This window comes from Symphalangus syndactylus, chromosome 19, assembly GCF_028878055.3.
Source record: "Symphalangus syndactylus isolate Jambi chromosome 19, NHGRI_mSymSyn1-v2.1_pri, whole genome shotgun sequence".
Taxonomy (NCBI): Eukaryota; Metazoa; Chordata; class Mammalia; order Primates; family Hylobatidae; genus Symphalangus; species Symphalangus syndactylus.
Genome location: NC_072434.2, coordinates 18,875,275 through 18,898,761, shown reverse-complemented (window position 1 = coordinate 18,898,761; position 23,487 = coordinate 18,875,275). Strand labels below are relative to the sequence as shown.

Sequence of the window (23,487 nt, the reverse complement as noted above, 5' to 3'; positions counted from 1 at the left end):
GTGAAAGGAGCCAAGGCGGAACTCCCAGACTTTGAGGGGCAGGGTTGTGTTCCCTGCCACCACACCGGCTCACTCCCCTGGAGGACTGGGGGAATGAGAATGCTTTCTCAGAGGCGGCAGTGGGATGATGCTTGCTGTTAATTCCTTCCCATATAGATGGTGGCCAGGGCCTTAGGGGCACAGGACAATACCCGGGGCGGGCTCTGTCCCAGCCATTCCCTACTCACCACTGCAACACTTGTCTCCAGTGCAACAGCATCAAGACCCAGGAGGCTGGAAACAAAGCTGGCTTCACAGTGTTAATTCTGCCCTCAATTCCAGAGGTGGCTCGGAGAGGAACAAGGAGCGGGGACACTGCTATTTAATCCAGACAGGTAGTGTCTGTGACCACCTGACCCCACAGGTGACCCCAGGGGGCCCCTACCTGTCCAGCCCTGGCACCATCCCTATGCCTGGGCACCTCTTTCACCCGTGTCCCCCAATTGGCACCCCCCGAGGCTGCTGCCCATGGAGGGCCTGGCTATGCTGGATCACCATGACCTTGAAGGCTCCAGCTGCAGGTGCCAGCTCCAGTGGTTGCCATGGCACCAGGGTGCTTTTTGCAGGCAAAAGCCAAACAACCAGAGTCCACCTGGCAGGCTGCTGCTGCTGTTGCCTCTGCTGCCCCTAAGGGCACTGGGCACTTACTGGCGGGGGGGCAGTCCTGGAGCAGCTGCTGCCTGGTGCACAGCCTGGGAAGTATAGCCGGAGTGACTGGGCTCCGAGGAGGGGTGCCCCCTTCTCATCTTTGAGTTTCTGTTCTTCCTTCTGGTCTTCTGAAAAAGTGATGGATTGGTTCCAGAAATCACTCCTGCCTGTTCTCAGGCAGAGCAGCCCCTTCCCCACCCCACTGACAGCTAGGAGCCAGACATGACCGAGGAAGATGTCCTGAGCACTTCTATTTAGAATGCCACTGGTTCATCTCCTGGGTCAACCAAAGTCCTTGTAATCCACAGCCTAGTTCCCTCTAAGCAGCGCTTTACCGGGTTTAACTGGTAGGTTCTACTAAGAGAGTCAAAGGCACAGAAGCTGAGTGAAATAGGGGGCCCTGCCCAGAGTCTTCGGAGCTAGGTGCACAGGAGGATGTGTGCAGGTGGCTACCTTGACTTCAGCATGAAGCCCAGGTGGAGGGGGGATATCAGGAGGGGTTACAGCACCCCTCAGCCCCCACGCAGGGGTCAGTTCCTCACCATTGTCACTCCAGACACAGCAGTCCGGAAATGAGCATTTTAATGCAGAAAGAAAACCATGATAATTTACAAATGAATCACTTTCTGGGCCAGAGCCAGGAAGGCTCCAGGAGCTGTGAGGGCAGAAAGGAGGTGGAGGCTGTTGAGTGTCCGGGCAACCAGCTTAGTCAGCACCTTTCTGATGGGATCCTGCCCAGGCTCTCCCACGCTGGGCCCTGGGGGGCCCTGGCCCCTACCCCATCCTCTTGGCTCCCACCAGTCATTCCAGATAGGAAGACCTCGGGTCAGCTTCAGGACATAAAGTAGAGCTGGAGAGACATCCCTGGAAGGAGGGCCTGAGGGCCAGGGAGGGAACAAGGCAGGAGACTGCTGGTTCTGATTTTGGCCACCTCACCCTTGGCCACGTCCCCTCTGGCTAAGCCACAGCACAAAGCAGAGCCAGGCTCTGGAGGCCCAAGGCCTCACCACTCCCTCTCCTGTCCCCCCAGCAGGGGGACAAAACAAGCACAGGAGAGCACGTTGGGGAGCATGTTTCCTCGGGCTGAGGTTTGATTGGACCTGGTTTGGAGAAGGTGAGGGATCTCAGAGGAGGTGGCTGCTGGGGAAGATGTCGTGCTCAATTCTTGGCCCCCACCCGTCACCAAGATAGGTACATCCATGTGTCAAGAGTTGGCGTGATGCTGGTTTGGAGTTCAGCACCTCCCACGTGGGGCATGCAGGGGGAGACGGACTGGAGGCTCAGGGCACTGGAGGTAGAAAGGAGCCCTCGCCGCCTCCTTCCCCAGGCCAGGAAGGGGTAAACACACATATAAGGCAGCCCCAATTCCAGCAGGGCCTGAGGCTGGGAATGATGTGTTTCCCAGGGGTGGTTATGGTCCAGGACCTGGCTGCAGGCACTTCCTCCCAAGCCTGGTGGGGTGAAGGGGACCCCCAGAAGGGGGTCCTATCAGCCCCTCCAGACAGGAGAATGAGGTCTTCAGTGGCAACCACTGGGGTCTGGCAGCAGGGACAGAGCCTTCTCCCTGGACACCCACCTGTCCCCTCTCCCACCTTGTCCAAGGGTGTGGACCCCAGAGTGCAGAATTGAGCTCTGCAGAACAGGTCTGGCCAGACAGATGGGTAGGGGAGGGATGGGGTGGCTGGTCACTTTGGCATCTCCAAGGCTGACACTTGAGGCTTCACCTTGAAGTACTGGTTGAATCGGATCACTGCGTACCTGTGGGGAAGACAGCAGGAAGCTGGGTGTGAGGAAGAAAGCCAGGTGGGCCCTGCTGGGGGTGCCCACACCATGGGGAAAGTTTCTCAGTGGCTCTAGGCCTATCTAAGTCTGAGCAGATCAACCCCAACCCAGACTGATGAGTATTATTATTTCTTCTGCTTCTTTTTAAAATTTTTAATATTTATTTGAGACAGGGTCTGGATCTGTCACCCAGGCTGGAGTGCAATGGCATGATCTTGGCTCACTGCAACCTCTGCCTCCCGGGCTCTGATGACCCTCCCACTCAGCCTCCAGAATAGCTGGGATTATAGGTGCATGCCACCACACCCGGCTAATTTTTGTATTTTTTGTAGAGACAGGGTTTCACCATGTTGCCCAAGCTAATCTCGAACTCCCGAGCTCAAGCAGTCCGCCTGCCATGGCCTCCCAAAGTACTGGGATTACAGGCATGAGCCACCGCGCCCAGCCTATTTTTTTTCGACTTCAACTACATTTTTTTTCTTCTTAGATCAGACTAGAGAAACCCTTCCACAGACATGCTTGTTTGGAGTTTTGTTTTTACAGTTCTATATTGTTAAGTATATTCATATTGCTGTGCAAATGAATATCTACAACTTTTTCCTTTTGGACAACCGAAACTAGACCTATTAAGCAATACTCCCCATTGCTCCCTCTCCTCACCCCCTGGCAACAATTCTACTTGGTTTCTATGGATTTGACTACTTTAGTTATCTCTTATAGAACCTTATTTGTCTTTTTGTGACTGGCTTATTTAGCGTCAGGTCCTCAAGATTCATCCATGTTGTAGCAAGTGACAAGATTTCCTTCGTTTTTAAGGCTGAGTAATATTCTATCGTAGGTATAGACCATATTTGATTCATTCATTCATCTGTTGACAGACATCTGGGTTTCTTCCATCTCTTGGCTACTGTGCCAAGAATAATGTTGCCGTGAACATAGGTATATAAATAAATATTTCTTTGAGAGTTTGCTTTCAATTATTTTGGCTACCCACCAAGAAGTAAGGTTGCTGGATCATACGGTAGTTACATTTTTTTAATTTTTGAGGAGCCACCCTACTGTTTTCCATAGTAGCTCACCATTTTACATTCCCACTAATGGTGCAGAAAGATTCCAATTCCTGCACATCCTTACCAACAATTATTATTTTCTGTTTTTTAATAGCTGCCATCCTAATGGGTGTGAAGCAACATCTCACCATGCTTTGCTATTTAATTTAATTTAATTATTTTATTATTTTATTTTAAGACGGAGTCTCACTGTGTTGCCCAGGCTGGAGTGCAGTGGTGCTATCTTCGCTCACTGCAAGCTCCACCTCCTGGGTTCACGCCATTCTCCTGCCTCAGCCTCCCAAGTAGCTGGGACTACAGGTGCCCGCCACCATGCCCGGCTAATTTTTTGTGTTTTTAGTAGAGATGGGGTTTCACTGTGTTAGCCAGGATGGTCTTGATCTCCTGACCTCATGATCCACCCACCTCAGCCTCCCAAAGTGCTGGGATTACAGGCGTGAGCCACCGCGCCCGGCCTCACTGTGCTTTTCATTTGCATTTCTCTAATAGTTGTGAACACTTTGAAACCAGAGTAGTGATTCCCTTTCAGCTGAAGATGGGTGAGGAGAAGAAGGGCAAGGCCCTGGACCAGAATGAAGGAAGAAATGATTCCTGGCCTTAGGGACATAGGAACCTCACAGGATGGGGACTCCCTGAATCATCGATACGCAAGCAGCGGCTAGCTACTGAAGGAGTAGCTGGGTCTGTCGCCCAACCAGAAGGCAGCATGGTAAACCCTTAATCACTGCATGGCTTCAGCAAGTCACTTCTGCTCTCTGGACCTCTGTCCTCTCTGCTGTAAAATGAGGGTAGGACCTACAATCGTTCAGACTGATTTTCAACGATTCCATCCACCACCAGGCTCCATGGATAGGTGTGCTGGAAGCAGGGTGGGGAGTGGAGTAGGCAGTAGGATTTGGTGGGGACTAGCACACCTCCTACGAGGAACAGGGAGGATGTGACACTTCTCTTTTCAGAGTGGTACTTTCCTGGCATCCCCTGGGGATAGCGGCCCCGCTGGAGATGGGCAGAGCAGGGGAGCGGACTCTGGGCATTCTGCCTGGGCTGTCCTTTGCCCACACCCTGGGCTCAACCAAGGCTCTCCCTTTTCTCCACGTCCCACCGTCACCCTCACACTCACCTGAGGAAATCAAAGTCGATGGTGGAGTACTGGTTCTGGATGAGGGCCCAGAGAGCCCAGAAGAAGTGAGACGCCTGGAAACAGACCAGAGAGGGTCAGGCTGGCAATCTCCCCATGCCTGTTTCCGACTCTACAGCACTGGAGGGATGCAGTCATTGTGGAAGACACACAGCTAGGACCCTGGAAGAGATGTGGTGGGGTCTCCCTAGCACAAGCTGGGGAAATTCTGGAGGCCAAGTCACTGCACAGCATTTGGAGCCTCCACTCCTGCTAGAGAAAGGTGGGCAGAGCCAGTTCTACCAAGGCCCTAATGTTTACCAACCCTAAGGCAGGTGGTCAGCAGTGAGGAATTCTGGGGGGTTCCCACAACCTAAGCAGGACCCACACTCCACCTCTGGTCTCTTCCCTACCCAGGGAAATCTCCTGGAGTCTTCAAGGCCAAGGTGGGATCCAGGCCAAGATGAACCTCTAAGCCAGAGGTTAGGCTTAATGGCCAGTGGGGGGCTGGCGCCCCTCAGGAAGGTGCAGGGAAGGAAGAGTAATGGGCAGCAGTGCCCTGGCCACATGTCTGCTGGAAGATGCCTACACTAACCTCCTCCACTCCTTTTCTTCTCTCCTGCTGGGAGGCTGGTTGGGTTGGAAAATGAACCTAGATATGGAAACAAGAATCCCCCAAGTCTGGGCATTTGCTAAGCATCCAACTGTGCTCTCCCTGTGGCTACAGGTACCCACCAGGCCCAGGTCACCTCAGGCTCAAGAAGCCAAGGATTGGATGGGAGGAGGGTGAGGATCAAAAAACTACCTGTCACACACTATGCTTATTACCTGGGTGATGAAACAATCTGTACACCAACCCTGGTGACAGGCAGGTTACCTATATAACAAACCTGCATGTGTACCTCTGAATCTAAAATAAAAGTAAAAAAATAAAATAAAGCCAGGGAGCTGTGGTTCCCGTCTACCCCTGAACAAACACTAGTGATGCCATCACTTTCCCATGTGAGTCCCCCAACCCTTGTGGCTCTCCCATCCCATTCCCACCCCATCCCAGAGTCCTCCTCACTCAGGGGTTGGCTACAAAGTACCTCCCTCCAGTTTATTTCCTTTCCATTCCTTAAAAGGGGCATCGATAAGCTAGCACGTATGAATGATCACTAAAATACTTAGCAAGAGGAAGGCTTGTTCTTAAGGTCTTAAAGTCTTAAGACTGAGGGGGAAGAGCCTAACGTAGACTCAGTTTTGTGCCAGTGAGGAAAACAGAATAGGGAATCCGAAATTACAAAAAAGTAAAGATTGTATTTAGCTCTCTTCTGTACTGTGAAATTCAAGGCAGCTGACTTGTCTTCTTATGCAAGCTGACATTAGCAATCCCTGGGCACACACCAGTGGAGACCTGGCATGAACCAGGTATCTTGGATAAGGGGCATTCAAAATTGAGAACTGACAGCACAGTCATTTGAGCAGGAAGAGCCTGTTGGGAAAAGCTTACTTAGAGTTCTGAGTCAGTGGAGGTAGTTACAAAGAAGGATTAGAGCTTGATATTCTGTATCTTCTCTAAAGGTTAAAAAAAAAAAAAAAAAAAATATATATATATATATATATATATACACACACACACACACATAGCCAGGCATGGTAGCTCATACCTATAACCTTAGCTACTCAGGAGGCTGAGGTGGCAGGATCATTTGAGGCCAGGAGTTAGAGACCAGCTCGGGCAACATACAATACCGTATCTCTACAAAAAGTTTTAAAAAATTAGCCAGGCATGGTGGCACACACCTGTAATCCTAGCTACTCAGGAGGCTGAGGTGGGAGGATCGCTTGAGCCTGGGAGTTTAAGGCTGCAGTGAGCTATGATTGTGTCACTGTGCTCCAGCCTGGATGACAGAGTGGGACCCTGTCTCAAAAAAAGTATATATATATATATATATGCCAGGTGCGGTAGTTCACTCCTATAATCCCAATACTTTGGGAGGCAGAGGCGGGCGAATCACCTGAGATCAGGAGTTCAAGACGAGCCTGGCCAACATTGTGAAACCCCGTTTCTACTAAAAATACAAAAAAACTAGCTGGGTGTGCTGGTACATGCCTGTAATCCCAGCTACTTGGGAGGCTGAGGGCAGGAAGATGGCTTGAACCTGAGAGGCGGAGGTTGCAGTGAGCCGAGATAGCGCCATTGCACTCCAGCCTGGGCAACAAGAGTGAGACTCTGCCTCCAAAAAAAAAAAAAAGTATATATACATATATATGGATGAATTTAACTGCAGCATGAAGGGCTGAGGTTAGGCAGTAGAAAGAACTACTTATTCAAACAAGGGAATTGCTAACACAGGAAGCTAGGATATTTCCTGGAACTATTTCTCTAGAAAGGAGAGAGCCTAGACTTGGTGGGGCTTGGGGAGCAGGGAACAGGGCATCACGTATTAAGGGCTGCCTAAGACGGCTCTTCCCAGGCTTCACCTCTAGGGTGGGGTCAGGAGCCCGGGATGGGTGTCCCCAGGCTCTCACCTGACCCTGGGCTCTGGGAAGGAGGCTAGGTGGGTCACCCGTCCCTCCTGCTGACTCCTCCTTTCCTGCCCCAGCCCTAGTCACAAGGCACTCACCAGGGCAAACTTGTTGACTTGCACGTAGAGCCTTTGCACCTCCCTGGGGGTCACCGCCATCCCCTTTTGTGCCTGCAGGTAGTAGTGCAGCCACTGCAGCTGGGTCTCCCGCGCCGGGTACAGGCAGTAATCCACCTCATTCACGCCTGATGGGGAGGCAGGCCAGACAAAGTTGCTCGGAGATGGGCCCACCTAGGGTCTCCTCAAGCTCAGTAGGTGTTCCCTTCTCCCCTCAAACTCCCATCTCCTTTGACCTGTGGGGCTGTGCTCAAGGAGGCGGCCCTGAGAAGGCAGCTTCTTTGATTACTAAACTCAGCTAGTGTGGGGTCTACCCCATCCCAGCTAGGATCACTGCTTCTGTGGGATTGAGGAAAGCAGAGAGAGAGGTAGACTGGTTAAGGGGCAAGACACTGTCCTGGGAGTGACAGGAACCCCTCAAGACAGCACCACTGTCTCTCCCAACCCCTGCACAAAAATGACGGTGCACAGGAGGCCCTCAGTTAAGAGCACTGGATAAGCATTACTAGCCCTACGTCTTATGCTAACCTTGTTAGCCTTAAGGGAACTCTTTTCTATCACTGGCCGAAATTTCTTCATTTATCAAATGAGGGAGCCGGACTTCATGTAGGGATATCAAACATGGCTTCCTGGTGTTAAGCTGGCTACTTAAAAACATCACCTGGAGAGCACCCCTACCGCAGTCCAGTTCCCCAGATGGCTCTGATGTGTAGCCAGGCTGGGAACCCATGGATCAGATGGCTCTGGTTTCTTCCAGCCCCACCATAGCCCTCCAGCTGCCAGCCCAGTACCACCAGCCTCATCCTGGGCATGGTAGAAGAAACCACAGCTTCAGAGCTGGTACAGAAAGAAGTGGTTTAAGACAGGAGGACCAGGTCTGGGCCACCTTCTCTAGGGTTCCCTCCTTCCTCTTCTTCTTGTCCTTCTGAAGCCTCCTTTATATCCCTGGAGAAACATACGCAGTCTCCTGAGGCTCCAGGAGCATGGCTAGAAAAGAATCTCCTGGAACAGATGTAGAAACGGAGGCCCAGAGAGGAGAAGAAATGCACCCAAGGTCATATGGTGGTTAGAGGCAGAGTCAGGGCTGAACTCATCTCCCAATGCCCAGAACTGTGTCTTCCTCACACCTGCGCACCCATGAGGCCCCTCTCCGTAAGTCTGGATCTCCCCAGCTCTCTTCCTTCCCCCAGGCTACGTTCTTCTTCCTCCATTCTCAACTTGGGAGCAGGCTGCAATCTACCCCTTTGGAGAAATTCCAGTTGGACTTTGCTCTGTGCTGTGGGCAAGGAGGACTTAAAATGCTTAGGAATTATCCCGTGTGGAAAGGCCAGTGGGCCTGGCAGCCAAGCATTCCCAGACCCAGGGCCCTGCCGGTGCCAGCCTCTGCTCCATGCCACACCCCGAGGCTCAGCTGCTCTGCCCAGCAGAGGCTCCATCACCCCGGGGGTTCCTAGGTGTACTCTCAGGTACAATCATTGCTCGACAGATTGATCACCTGGGGTTCCAGAAGGAACACAATTGGCCTGATGGGGCTGGAGATGGGGCTCTCCAGTTGGCCTGGGCATGCCTCTCTATCCTGAGCCACAGGGCCTGGCCCCATCATGTGAACACATTACTGTGCTAGTCTGGGGACAGCTCTCCAGCCCCAGTGTCCAGCTCCGTCCATGTGAGTTGCCTCCTCGGTCCCATCTAATTAAGCCCTCAAGCTAGAAAAACCTGCCCTGCTTCCTCTACACAAATGGTTCCATTGTGAATACTATGCCTTCATAGAACACCTGCCTACCCCTAGGAATCACCCCCCTATCCTGCCTCTTCCATCCCCACTCCTGGAAAGCTTCCCAGTCTAATCACAGCAGCAAACACCAATACAATGCTTAGTATGTGTCATACATATGTGTGTGTGTGTGTGTGTGTGTGTGTGTGTGTGTGTGTCTCATATCAATGCTATGAGATGGGTACTATCATCATCTCCATTTTATAGGGGCACAGAGAGGGTAAATACACTGCCCAAGGGTCACACAGCCAGTAAGCAGCAAAGCCAGAAACTGAACTTAGGAAGTCAAATTACATAGCACATACTTAGATTCTACTTAGATGATTCTCATCAGGCCACCAGGCAAACAGCCACTTGTAGCTTGTTCTGCCTCTTATCTCCATGTAAGGCCCCCATGTACAATTGTGCTGGTTGTACTGGGTATAAAGGAGCTTGGACAAAGGAGTGGAGGCTGAAGTCATCCTGTGCTATGCCAGCCAAGCTGCAGCAATCGTCTAAGCTGTGTCTACCTGGAGGAAGGGGTCTTTTTATTTTTTTATTTTATTTTATTTATTTTTTGAGACGGAGTCTTGCTCTGTCGCCCAGGCTGGAGTGCAGTGGCGCAATCTCGGCTCACTGCAAGCTCCGCCTCCCGGGTTCACGCCATTCTCCTGCCTCAGCCTCTCTGAGTAGCTGGGACTACAGGCGCCCGCCACCACGCCCGGCTAATTTTTTGTATTTTTAGTAGAGACGGGGTTTCACCGTGGTTTCGATCTCCTGACCTGGTGATCCACCTGCCTCGGCCTCCCAAAGTGCTGGGATTACAAGCGTGAGCCACCGCGCGCGGCCAGGAAGGGGTCTTTTTCTAATTCATGTACCAAGCTGAGTATCTTCAGGGATCCTATGGAGGTCACATTTTCCTAATTTGTACGAAAGTCCCATATGGCCTAGGAGAGGTCTGCTCTGTGTATGTGAGTACTGCTTCCTCCAATGAGACTTGGTACTCTCTAAAAGCAGGCTGTGCCTTAACCCCTTAAGCTGTGATATTTTGGAGGACAAGAGCTATCTAGCCTCTACCCTCCAAGTACAGAACCACCTCTGGCCCTCCCCATACCCTGGCCCTGGTCCCCATCCTAAAGAGGGTGCTTTGAACATTGGTCAAATATAGTCCTGTATTGCCTAATGACAGGAATACCTTCTGAGAAACGCACCATCGGGTGATTTTGTGTGATCATCAGAGTGTACTTACACAAACCTAGATGGGATAGCCTAGTACACACCTAGGCTGCATGATATAGCCTGTTGCTCCTGGGCTACAAACCTGTACAGTATGTTACTGTACTGAATACTGTAGGTAACTGTAACACAATGCTAAGTATTTATGTATCTAAACATATCTAAACATAGAAAAGTTACAGTAAAAATATGGTACCTATTACCGTAAATATACAGTAATCTCATAGGACCACCATCTACATGTGGTCAGTCACTGACTGAAACACCGCTACAAAGCACATGACTGTAGAAATGCCCCTCTCACCTGCAAACTCATTGAAATGGTTGCCAATGTCAAAAGCTTGGTAGTTGTAGCCAGCATATTCATAGTCAATGAACCGCACGTGACCTATGAAGTAGAGGAGAGTCGATGAGAGTTGGCCCAGGAGATCTGGCAACAGAGCCTGGTCAAGCTTCTGCAGACCTCTGGGATGCACCCACTGAGTGATGCCAGCCTCTGCAGCAACCCTGCCCAACCCTATCGCTGCAGCAGTCTTCTAAGCTACTTGCATCCATCCATCCATCCATCTGCCCTTCCCAGCTCCCCGTGTCCCTCTCACACAGCTGGATCTTCAGGCTCTCCTCATCTAAAGACGGCTGTCCTCAGCATGGCTAAGGATCAGGAATAAAGCTAAGTATTAATACGCCCTGGGGTGATGCCCTCATCAGCAACACCAGGAGGTGTTCGTTTTCTCTCTCTTTCTTGGTACAGATTTTTGTTTGTTTGTTTTTGTCTTTTTTTTGAGACAGAGTCTCGCTCTGTCGCCCAGGCTGGAGTACAGTGGCGTGATCTTGGCTCACTGCAACCTCTGCCTCCCTGGTTCAAGCGATTCTCCTGCCTCAGCCTCCTGAGTAGCGAGGATTACAGGCACACACCACCATGCCAAGCTAATTTTTGTATTTTTAGTAGAGACGGGGTTTTGCCATGTTGGCCAGGCTGGTCTTGAACTCCTGACCTCATGATCCACCTGCCTTAGCCTCCCAAAGTGCTGGGATTACAGGCATGAGCCACCACACCTGGCCAGACTTTTTTTTTTTTTTTTTTAATAGGGTCTTGCTCTGCTGCCCAGGCTGGAGTGTAGTGGCTCCATCATGGCACACTGCAACCTCCGCCTCCCAGGCTCAGGTGATCCTCCTGCCTCAGCCTCCCGAGGAGCTAGGACTATAGGCATGTACCACCATACCAGGAAAAGTTTTGTGTATTTTTTTGTAGAGACAGGGTCTCACCACATTGCCTGGGCTGGTCTTGAATTCCTGGGCTTAAGCAATCCACATGCCTTGGCCTCCCAAACTGCTGGGATTATAGGCATGAGCCACTGTGCCTGGCCCTTGGCACAGACTTTTCAAAGTGGGAATTTTTTATTTCCTTTCACCCTTCCCTCCTACAAATTAACTTAAGACCTAAATCCAGGTCTAACTTTTGCTTGTCCAAGTGCCAGCTGGAAGAACAGCTCCATGAAGCCAGCTAACCAACCAACCAAAACCCTGCTGCTGCCCCGGGGCCAGAGAAGCCATACCTTTGGTGCTGTCATAGATGATATTCTTGCAGAGCAGGTCATTGTGACAAAACACCACAGGGGACTCCAGCTGGGACAGATGCTCCTTCAGCCAGGCCAGCTCCCGTTCCAACAACTCTACCTTAGGGACATCTGCAGAAAGGCTGGGCAGTGGCAAAAAAGGTAGCCAGTGAAGGGAGGGCTGATAGACAGGCAGGTGCTTGGCCTCAAGAGCCCTGAGTTCGAGCCTCATCACTCCCTCTGTCTTACTGCAGGGGGCCTTGGGAAAATGGCCAATCTCTCAGAACCTCACTTTTATCATCTATAAAATGGCACTGAGGTGTCCTGTCCTTCTGACTCCTCTGGTTATGCTAGGAAGCTGATAAAGACATGGGCATAAAAGCATGAGGCAGGGCATAAAAGTCACTGACTGAGGGCATCCCTGCTACTTTGTGAAAGGGACAGGAGGGTAAGGAAGGAGACACAGGGAAAGGACAAGGCGGTTGAGAACGCGTGTTCAGACTTGGGGATTCCAGACTAAGAGGGAACAAGGGCAACGGGAGCAGTGGGGAGAGATGCAAAACAGACCTGATCTTAGGATGCTGGGAAAACTCCCTAGGAGGAGGTACAGCTCCCTAAGTCGAGCTGACTCCCACAAAGTTCCTCCTTGGGAGGAAGAGTAGTGCCCTGACAGGGAGCTGGAGCAATGGAGCTCTCTTGAGGAGGCAGAGATATGTCCTGGTATGCCCCCGCTCTCACCCCAGCAGCTGACCACGTCACAGGTAGAAGGGATCAGAGAGACGGTCTGGTCTAACCTCTCGTCTCACAAACAGACCATTGGCTCACATGAGAAAGCAAACCAAGAGCTTCTTTAGCTCACTCCTACACTGTCAAAGGAATATTAAAGCCTTCAATGAGAGCTTGCTTGCTTTGTGGCTCCCCAGTGACTCGTCCCTTCTACCTTGAATTATGAGTAAGTGTTCCCTTGTCCCAGACCCCTGCCAGATCATGCAAGTGCAACCTGGGGGCATGAACAAAGATGCATGGATCCACCTCTCCTGCTGCCCCACCCCCATCCCAAGCACTCAGCAGCCATTTCTGCTGAAAGAAACACATGTTGAGGAATGAAGAAATCAGCCAATCAATCAAGTTATCAGAGGCCATGTGGAAGTCTGATGAGTGTCCGCTGTGCTCACGTGCTCTGAACTTTGGTCCCCAGGAGGCACACAGGTCTGTGTACACTGAAAAGGCCAAACGCTTATCACAGTCCTTAAAAACCTAGAACCACCAATGGGCAGAGGGGAGGAGGCTGTGCTTTTATCTCCATTCCTGTGTCACCTGTTTGTGTTTCTCTGTCCGGGGTAGCAAGAGCACATAGAGAAGGATGAGAATGAGACCGGCCCTCTCTCACCTTCCCACAGGACAGACCCATCACTCCCTCACCCAGCCCAGGGGCCAGAACATGAGAAAGAGTATTCAGCGACTGAGGGACTCCTCTGCCCCCTCTGGAGAAGGAAAAGAGGACAGGGTCCCTTCCAGGCTTTGAGAAGGTCAAAGCTCAAGAAGATCTGAGGTTATCTAGTCCAGCCCCATGGGGAAACTGAGGCTCAAGGAAGGAAAGAGGCTCCCTCCCAGCCTCCAGATATCTCTTGCACTGCTGGATCCTTTACTTCTTCATCTAAGGAAAGCAGTCCTCGGCCCATCCAAGGATCCAAATCGAATGGAGTCTCCTAATTGGCCTGGGTGCCCCTCAGAGGCTCTGCAAAGGCCTCTCTGAGTCCAGGGAGTCTGCTGGGAGAGGTGATATGGGGGAGGCCTCTCCCATGCTTCCTGGAGTTTATCTGTGCCGACAGGTCTGCGTAAGATGTGTTTCAGTCCTGGCTCTCCTTAAGAAGCTACCTTTTAAGATTCTTTTTTTTTTTCTTGGACCGAGACCACCAAAAGAGAAGAATTAGGAGGGTTCCTTTGGTTTGCTCAGGTCCCGGCCTGAAAAACATGGCTCTGACATCCAAGATGCCTGCTGCTCTGTCCCTGACCTCAGTCTGAACCGCACCCTGCCCACCCCAAGGCCACGCAGATGGTTACTGTGGGAACAATCCCGGCCTTCTATCTCCCCGGGGCCTCCCTCCCTGCTCTGCTTCCCTCCCGAGCACTTGAAACATCGCCAGCTTTGCTACCTTCAGTCCCGCCACCACGGGGCTCTTTCAAGGCTGTGGGATCGGCAGAAGAGTAACCACCACCACATTCCAGAAACACTGCCCAGGAGAAACTGCTCCTCCTGCTCCTCCACCCCAAGGCCAGCAGGAGGGGAAGGAAGGGGCTGGAGGTCTCTGCAGGGAAGCCTTGGGGTTCCTCCTGATATCAGGACTGCTGCCTGGCCAGTTTCTGCTCTGCTGTCAAGATCTGGACAGGCCAGAGTACTTTCTCCCCACAGGGCTCTTTCTAAGCATTTGAGCTCACTGGTTTCACACTTTGCCCTCCCACCAACCCACCCACCAGTATCTCCCTGTGATGCCCCAACCCACTTATCCACCCCACGTTCTCCCAGCCACTCTGGACACATCCATGTCACCTTAGGGCTTAGGCAGCTTGGGGCACGGATCCAACATCAAGGCTACTAAATCTATTTCCACAGGTCTCCAACACATCCTATTCTCCATCCACCACCTCAAGTTACCCTAGGGCAATGTTCCTCAATCACTTGCCTCAGAATCACCTGGGATGCCTATCAAACTGTAGCTTCCTGGCCGGGCGCAGTGGCTTACACCTGTAATCCCAGCACTTTAAGAGGCCGTGGCAGGCAGATCACTTGAGGCCAGGAGTTCGAGACCAGCCTGGCCAACATGGCGAAACCCTGTCCCTACTAAAAATACAAAAATTAGCCGGGTGTGGTGGTGGGCACCGATAATCCCAGCTACTTGGGAGGCTGAGGCAGAAGAATCACTTGAACCTGGGAGGCAGAGGTTGTGGTGAGCTGAGATCATGCCACTGGACTCCAGCCTGGGCAACAGAGTGAGAATCCATCTCAAAAAAAAAATAAAAAAAGCCATTTCCTAGGGGGCAAATGCAAGACCTCTCAATTGATCTCCAAAGTTGGGCACTTCAGGGGAATCTTATGCTCAAAGTTTGGGAATCCTAGTCCTAGATCTTGTTCACTTAATTACATCACTCCAAACTAGTCTTCCTACCTCAAATCCACCCTCCCCCACCAATCTGTCCCTTATGATGCTAGAGGACTCTCTTCCTAAAGCCCAGTCCTGGTCAGGTTACTGACCTGAATCTCTGACTCAAACATCTTCATGACTTCCCACTACTTGCTAAATTAAATCTTGGCTACTTAGCCTGACATTTAAGGCCCCTTACCCCCTAGCTCCAACTCTGTAGTCCACCCCTGCCCCCAAATCCTTCCCAGGTCCTCCCAAAGATCTGCTCCACCCAACCTCATCTACTCATCACTCAGGAGCAAACCCTGCTTCAGCCATCTCCTCCAGTTGGAGTAGCCTCCCTGCTTATTTCTGCCATGCCACCTCTGCCAAGACAACTTTCCCTGGTTCTTCCACCCCCAGCATACATTACACACCCTGCCTTATTTTGCAGCTGTGCATGGACATGTCCTGTGTACCTAGATGGCTCTTAAGCTCTTTGAGGGCAGGGCCAGTGTCACATTCATTTTTAAATTGTTTTAAATCCCAGTCAATCAATGTCTGTGAAAAGAAGGATTGAATAATTCAGGGTTATTAGGCAATAACTGGAGCTCTAGGTACTTATCTCGTCTAAATGATTGCTCATCATTTTTCTGCTTTTGGGCAGTCAGGCAGCTTAGGGCATGGATCATCCCCCTAAAGAGGCTCAAAGAAGTTAAGCAACTTGGTTTGTCCAAGGTTCAAAGGTGTGACAAGAGCAAAGGGATTGGGCCAGCTCTTCTCCAGGGATTACTCCCTCCCAGTAAGGTTACCCCCAAGGTCACACAGTGACAGCACAGTCAAAGGAACCTGCAGTATCAAGGATTATATCTGAGCACCAGAAGCCTGGCTCTAGCTGCTAAGCTGCCACTGATCAGCGACCTTGGGCAGGTTCCATCCCCTCCCTGGGCCTTGGTTTTCCACCTGTCAAATAAGAGCTGTGGGCTGAAGGGTTGGAAGGACCTGTTCTCTATGAACTGTTCTAGCCCTGAGGGAAAAGGAGGTCCTTGTCCCAAAGAGAATATTTGACATACAAGGTCTGAACACGGTCAAAGAGAGGGCAGGCCTGGGCCACCTTGGACAAATAGTCCCAAAGCAGTGCTTGATAAGCATGGCATGGGATGATGCAGATAAAGTCATGCATGTGTGTGACAGAGACATACTCAAAATGGGGATAGAGTTAATTATTATCTTGTCATCTTGGAAGAGGGAAGACACACCCTTCACCTCAAACGTCTTCTGCACCCTATTCCCATGAACGTTTGGAACACGGGTGATGGCCAAGCCCAGCAGGGAGCGTGAAGGAATCAGAGACTCACTACTGCCTTTTTTTGGAGGAGGGAAGGCAAGACACCATGCTTTCCTCCAGGCCTGCATCCTTTCCTTGGCACTCAGTGTGTGTTGGGGAGTCAGGCGTCTAAAGGCTTGGAGGACTCTCAGGTTGCTGGTGAGAGTGCTTAAGGGAAAACTCAGGGAACCCTGTCTTATCGGGGAAAGGCAATGTCAGGATGGGTGGTCTATCTCCCTTCCTGGGAAGAGCAGTGAGGGAAGCAGCAAGCTGTCAGTCAGAGCAAGGTGGGGCAGGGTCCCCAGAGGCACATGGGGACAAGAGGGGTCTTGGGAAGTAGCAGGAACCTTGATGTCCCCAAGGTCTTGTCAGCTGATGAGTTGAGTTCTTCTGACTGACGCTAAACTCAATCCCCCCTCATTCTGAGGGCCCTGCCCTGCTCATGGTTCAGAAGGTGGGGCAGGTGGAAAGAGCCCTGGGCTGGGAAATAGAAGCCCTGCCTCTTACAAGCCCCATAACACTGGGCCAAGCTCAGTCTCTGAGCTTCAGCATCCTCTAAGTAAAATGGGGAAATGTCCCCAACCCTGGTCCCTGCCACAATCAGAGAGTGAAGGAGAAATGAGCACATGGGTATAAAACTGCCCATCTAAGCTCCTTAGTCAGCGGGTCCAACTCTGCTTGGAGACAGAGGCTTAGCAACTAGGACTGAAGGGACTGCAGGAGAAACTCCCCAGCCTCCTCCCCAAGACCCGAGCCCTTAAACCTCCTAGCAGGGTGGCCTGGAGCCAAAAGGATGGGGAAGGGAGATCATATGAAGGCAGCCTTGGACCCTCCCAGATCTTTGTACCTGGGGTTGATCTCGTTCTTCACAAGCGTGAAATAATTGTACATCTTGTGCCAGAGGGTGGGCTTGGGCAGGCTGCCGTTGGCGTGGATAGTATGAATCTTTGCCATTTCTAAGGCGATTAACCTACAGCAGGGAACAGGAAGAGCAGAGCATCAGTGCTGGGACATTGCCTTCCCCATTCATTCCCTCCTGGCCAGATAGGGGCCCTCCAGGCCCACCAGGGCACTAGCCAGAGGGCCAAGGATGGGATGATTGCAAGCCCCTTAGGAGCACAGGTCCTGCAGAAGGAAGGTCTCAGCAGAAGAGAGGAAAATGAATTAAGACCTTAGCCTGGCTGCTCCCTTTCCAGTGCCAGGCTGGGGCTGCCTCAGGGAGCAGAAGGGGAGAGCAGTGGGGCTGTTGGTCACAGGTCAGTGGCCTCGTCCTACCCCGGTGTACCCATAGCAACTCCTGAGAACAGAGGGGCACCTGGGGATGGGGGCGGGGCTGGCCCTCCTCTCTCCAGACTCTGACCCATCCTCTCAGGGGACATGAACATAGGTCACTTTGCACCAAGAGATCAGGGGGTGGTGATGCCAGGCAGGGAAGAAATACCCGCCTCTTATCAGTCTGGCCAAGGTGGGGAGGGAAAAACGTTGGCCCAGGGCAGCCCCTTCCTCTGCTATAGGGAGTTGATGCTGGCGGCTGGGTGCCAAGGACGCAAAACAAGCCAGCGTTCTCTTTTCAAGTTCTCCTGTGGACATTATCCAAGGTCTCAGGAGAGGAGTGGGTGGTAGGGAAGGTTGCTGGGAGAAGGTGGGGGTGAATCGAAGACTGATCGGTCAGAGAAGGAGGGCCTTGATAAACACCCCATCGCCCGAGGCCCTGTGTCCCAGCTGGGCCCTCCCAGTCCTCTTCCAGTCTTCCCTTCTGCTGTCCCACCCCCCAACCGTCTGCTAAGACTCCACCATTCAGCTTCCTTCCAACACACAGCCTCTGCCTGTTGCTCGAACAACAATCACTGGGAAAGACAACAAAGGCATTGGCTGTTTGAAACCTTGTTACCAAGCTGTTCAAGGGACATCCTCTCTCTTGCCAGGCCCTAGGAAGAGGCAGGCCATACCCTACTGGGATAACAGAGCAGTTTTGGGGTTCCTCTGGAAGCCCCCAAGGCTCCCACCTCCTAAAGGGTGGAGGAGACAAGGGGCGTGGCAGCAACCTCATGGGTGAGAGAGGAAGGCTGTGCTTTCTTTCAGAGGCGAGAGGCCCTGGGGCAGAAGGGAACCCACCAGGGTTTGGGCAAGGCAGGGAAACAGACCTGAGACTCAGGCCTTCCCTTCCCAAAGGAAGATTCTGAACAGAGCATGAACAGAGCGTTTTCTTGAATATCAATAGGGCTGTTGTCTGGAATAGCAATGAAAGTAACCTCAACACTCAGCATTTTCATGCTGCAAAGCCTCAGCAGGCCGAGGTTGGGGGTGGGGTTCAAGCGAAAATGTAGAGGGTGGCTCCTGGAGGCCTTCCCCATAGACATTCACCTTCACCCAGAGGGATGATGGTCTATCCTGGGAAAATCATCAAGGAAGGGCCTACCTCCTACACCTATCCCAATTTCGGGCTCTCCCCCAGATGTCACGTTCTTCTTCTTATGAAACCTAAATCCACCTTCAATCTTCTTGACAATGGTAATTGCGTGAGAGGATGAGTGACAGCATCAGATACACAGAGATGGAGGGATCCTGGGAGTGGTGACGACCTGACAATATCTGAGCTTATATGCACCAGACTGAGGGAGAGCTGGGGGGAGTGCAGTGGCAGAAGTCAGGACAGGGTCCCTTGCACCCTGCTCTGACTTCACATCTCCAGTCTGGGTCCTTTTGGGACTGTTCAGCTGGAGCCTGCAAACACCCGTGCATAGGTCTGTATGCCTCTCACACCCTCAAGACATACATACACACACACACACACACACACACACACACACACACACACTGCTACAATACACAACTCAAATATCCCGCCTGACCAGCCGCTTATGAGCATGGGGGTGGAAGAGCTCTCAGATCCTCTTCTTCTAAGTCCCTGCAGAAGGCATGCACAAACAGAGCCAGGTGCATTTGGGGTTAAGTGGGTGGCAGGTGAAGAAGCAAAGAAGCTTCTTGCTCTACCCCCAGGTGGGCTTGTTTCCCCTCGGTATGCAAGGCCTCCTTCCCCTTGGATTAGCCTGGGCAGATGCCAAGTCTCCTAGGCAGACCCCCGTGCCACTGTCCCAGTGTCAGGAGTGAACCTCAGCCTGCCTTGGGCCTCACTCAAGTCTGAGTGCCCTCCATGTGGGTCATGACATTGGAGAGAGGAAGGAGGACACTGCTTGCCATCCTTGTTCTGGCACAGAGGAGAGGGAGATGCTAGGGGTCCTTCTTTGGTCCTCCCCCTTTCCAGGCTCCACAGCATTCCCAGGGCTTGAAGGAAAAGTCCAGTTCCTGGGCCCTACACATCCAAGCATTTACTGGGAGGGGCTCCCCAGGAGCCACAGGTTCCTGTGAGCCTTTGAAAGGAGGCCTTGACAGTTCCCCAAACCCGGGTTCCCACTTTGTCAGGGAGCCGGGAAGGAGCTCAGACTGGCAGAAGAGATAGCATCTCCCTGGGCTGGTAAAACCATGCTTACCCTGGATAGGGCCCATTTTCCTTGACAAACAGAGACAGAGGTAGAAAACCCTGAGTGCCCTGGGGATCTGGCTCAGATTTCATTTCTAAGGCTCTGAGATGTTTCCAGGTCAGACTTGGAGTGGGCAGAGGTTTGAGGCATGATGCCAGGAAGCAGATTTCTGCTGCACTTAGGGAACCAGGTCCTCTGCTCCCATGTTCATCACAATTCTTCCTTTCCTCCCCCAGAACTCATCCTTCTAGCAGGCACCACTTAAAATCTATAGAAAGCGATAGCCCCTCTCTGCAGAGCAATGCATATAAACATGCATTTTTCATGCAATTTCAGGGAACTTACAGACCTTACAACTCTCCACCACGGACCCCACATGCCAAGGATTTCCAAGCCCAAGGCCTGAAGAATAGTAGAGACAGAGGCCCTGGCACCCTCCTCACCTGAAAAGCCGGGGCTCACGGATGTGCTCAGGCCCCAGGGCCACACCCTGCATGTACTCATAACACAGCCCATTCTGGAAGGTGCAGTAGAGTTTGGGGGCACAGCTGTGTGCTCGCAGCAGCTGGAAGTTTCTGACCTCATTCTCCCGGTCCACCAGCAGCTCCGTCCGCTCCCCATACACCCGGACCAGCACGCAGTCCTGCATGTCCTCCTCCACGTAGCAGGCCACCAGCTTGTTGGTGATGCCATCCGTGAAGCGCTAGCATGGGGAGAGGACAGTGCGTGGGTGGGTGGGTGGGGCAGGATCTCTCTGGTCTCTCTCCTGGGCTCTGTAGCTCCAGCAGGAGGTGCTCATTTGAATGCTGAGCACAACCACCCCAAGCCCCCAGTGCTTTAGCCCAGTCACTCATGCTCCACTCTGTCCCCAACCTTGGGGGTCTCCAGTCTCTATAGAGTTCAAGAAAAAAATGGTAGCTTGGGTTCAGCTCCCACACACTCCTGGGTCTGCCTCTAGTGAATGGGATTTGGCAGTGGAGAAATTTCCACACTACTTGGGAGGTAGACGCCTCCTCCCGCTCCTTACCCTCCATCCCAGTACAGAAAGAAACAGCATGGACCAGACTGTGGCAGGGGAGGGCTGGGAGTTGCCCAGAACACTATGTCCTGACCAGCTGCCTCTCACCTTGTGCCGGGCAGAGGGCTCTGCTCTACCCCTTGCCCCATCCAGTGGCAGAGGTACAAGGAGGGTACTGAGGTTGGCACCCATCCCAGGACTTTAGTGGCCAGAGGTCCATACCGGAAGAGACAGGAGTCAACCGGGCTGCGAGCAAGGTTCTCTGGGCAGCAGGGTGATAAGGAGAAAAGAACCATGGAATTTATGGGGCACAATGTGACAGAGTTGGGAGGGCCTTAGAGGTCATCTGAACCAATTCTAGGTAGGGAAACTGAGGCAGGAGAGGGGAGGGACTGGCAGATAGCACGTTAGATCAGTGCTGGAATTAACCTCAGGCCTGCCTGATGCCTTGACAGTCTTATACCAAACTGGGCCTTTTATTTTGAAAACGCTACTCCATCCCCAGGGCGGGTTCTGTCAGCCTCCACCCTTGGTTTAGAACCTCCCCACAACTTTGCCCCCACCCCACCCCAGAATGCCTGTCTGCATGGAGCCACTACCATTCCAGCACGAGCTACAAGCGCCCCACTCGGCACCTTCCTCCACAGGCAGCCCACAGCAGGGCTGGAGGTAGTCAGCTGGGGAGTTAGCCTAAGGCTCAGTGAGTGGCTCTGCCCACAGGTGTGTCCTGGGACCTGTGTCCAGCAGGGGCTGGGGAAGATGGCCTGTGTGGGGGTGCTGAGCCCGAGCCTGCAGCGATGGTGAGGAGCTGAGTGCTAGCTGGAATTCCACAGGGTGGCTCCTGGGACCCATAGGGGCAGCTCAGAGCATGGAGGATTGCTCCCACCATGGGGTGGAAAAGGAGCAGCAATGTATGCATGTATGGCTGCGGGTCGGTGGGGGGGGGTCTCTTAAAAGTTCCCGCCTCCTCAGGTTTCAGAGCTGGCTGGGTACGCGCTTCTGGTCAGCGAGGGGCACCAGCACACAGCGACAGGGGGTGCGGCCCGCACACGCAGCATGCCGACAGTGGGCAGGTGGCCATGCGGCGTGCCTAAGAGCCCCGGGAGGAGGGGGGCGTGTGCAGGGCCGAGGGAGGTGTGAGCCTAGTTTTGGTAGGGACGAAATCAATCCGTACACAAACCACGTTCCAAACCTTTCTTGCGCAGCAGCCGCGCACCCTTGGGACCGACACCCGGAAGGATGCGAGGACGGCGTCCCCGCATCCCCCTGGCAGCCCTGGCAGGACCCCATCCTCGGCCCCGCGCCCACTCCGCTACCTTGGTCCGAACTTGCTCGGGTTTCCAATGCGGCCGCAGCTCCTGGATGAGGCGCAGGGCCCCGGGAAGGATGTCGTCCGGGTCCACGGAAATGCCGAAGTACGCGACGGCGGCGGCCCTCGGGGGGCCCGGCGGCTCCCGGCAGCCTGCGCTGGCCGCCGCCTTCTCCTCCATGCCCCATGAGCACTGCGGGCAAGGCGTGTGCCTACTCAGGTGAAAGGACGCGCGCGGCGGAGGGGCCGAAGGGGGCACAGCCATTCCCAGCAGCCCCACCCCCTCGGAGCCGCGGCAGACGCTAGCCCCGGCGGGGGGGCCCGGCGAGGGAGTGGGAGTGGTAGAGGAGGGGCCAGGGGAAGTCCATGACTCAGGCGCGAGCTGCCCGCTTCGATCGCCGGCTCGCGGCCCGCCGCCCACCGCCGACCCCGGAGCGCCGCGGCCCGCCGCGTTTGTGACATCACTGGCGGCGGCCCGCGGGAACGCCCCCGGCCCGCCCCCGCCCCGGCCCGCGGGCCGCTGGGGAGCTCAGCCAGCAACCGCCGGCAGCTGCGGCCGCCGCTACCTGGAGGGCGGGGTGGGGGCGACGCCCCCCTGGGGGCCGGTGACGCCGGGGGTGGGGCCTCCGCTGGCTCCGCCCCGCCCGGGTCCCCGCCGGGGCTGGCTTCCCGGCCTCCGAGGCCGCGAGACTCCAGCTCTCTCCCGGTAGCCTGGGGCGGAGGCGGGGGAGGGCTCGTCCTGCGCCCCCACCTCATCCTGGAATAGAGAGATCCGCTGCTCCCACGACGTCAGCTTGGGCTCGCCCCCCTGTGCCCCTGCTTCCTGCCCCCAGTCCCCGGACCCCGAGAAATGGCTCTGCAGGGGCGGCCCCTGCTGCATCTCAAAGGTCCGTCCCTGCAGAGAGCACCCCCTACCCAGGCAACCTCCCATCCCCGACAGAAACACACTGCATGAAGAGGGGACATTGGGTGATAGCGTTGGGGTGAGAGTGTGCCAGTCCAGCAGACTGCGCTGTCCCCTGGCAGGCCACTGAACAGCCAGGTCTTTGGAGTGTTTGGGCACATCCTGGGCAGGACTTGGGGCAAGACTGAGTTAAAGCCTCCCTCCCATCCTGAGCGTGTGAATGGAGCCAGGTAGTAGGCAAGCGATGTACCCGAGTCCAGTGCTTTGCTGGGCATTCGGGGTGTGAAGTGGACAGACCCTCGCCCGTCCTGGGGAGGAGAGCTAAAGGCCTGGCGCAGCTAAGGGCCAAAGCAAGGCGTGGTGATGGCTGGGGGTGGGAAGGAAGGGGAAGGGGTGACAAGGTGTCCCGGGGCAGGTTGCTGTGCGGAGGAGACATGGAGAGAGGCCAGGCCAGCTCAGGGGGCAAGTCCGTCTACTAGCCAGATTCTCCTTTGGTC

The 23,487-nt window shown here is 53.6% G+C and overlaps 1 protein-coding gene across 8 annotated transcripts; it reads right to left on the bottom strand.

Annotated features, from left to right (window-relative positions):
* Positions 1-1,252: 1,252 nt before the first annotated feature.
* ETNK2 (ethanolamine kinase 2) lies at positions 1,253-22,544 on the bottom strand. Of its 8 annotated transcripts, none has more exons than XR_008649718.2 (9): positions 22,094-22,517; positions 20,203-20,462; positions 17,125-17,247; positions 11,829-11,971; positions 10,577-10,660; positions 7,266-7,411; positions 4,660-4,733; positions 2,264-2,445; positions 1,253-1,564 (listed from the first exon to the last, which is right to left on the bottom strand). XR_008649718.2 is itself a non-coding variant. In XM_055234890.2 (8 exons), exons 1-8 carry the CDS (start codon positions 22,349-22,351, stop codon positions 2,373-2,375), a joined length of 1,161 nt encoding a protein of 386 aa, XP_055090865.1. In that variant the 5' UTR covers positions 22,352-22,544; the 3' UTR covers positions 1,253-2,372. The 8 variants fall into 8 exon arrangements, 5 of the variants coding, with proteins under 5 accessions (XP_055090865.1, XP_055090868.1, XP_055090871.1 ...); XR_008649719.2 differs by having other exon boundaries at positions 1,253-1,342; XM_055234890.2 differs by having other exon boundaries at positions 1,253-2,445; positions 22,094-22,544.
* Between the last annotated feature and the right edge of the window lie 943 nt (positions 22,545-23,487).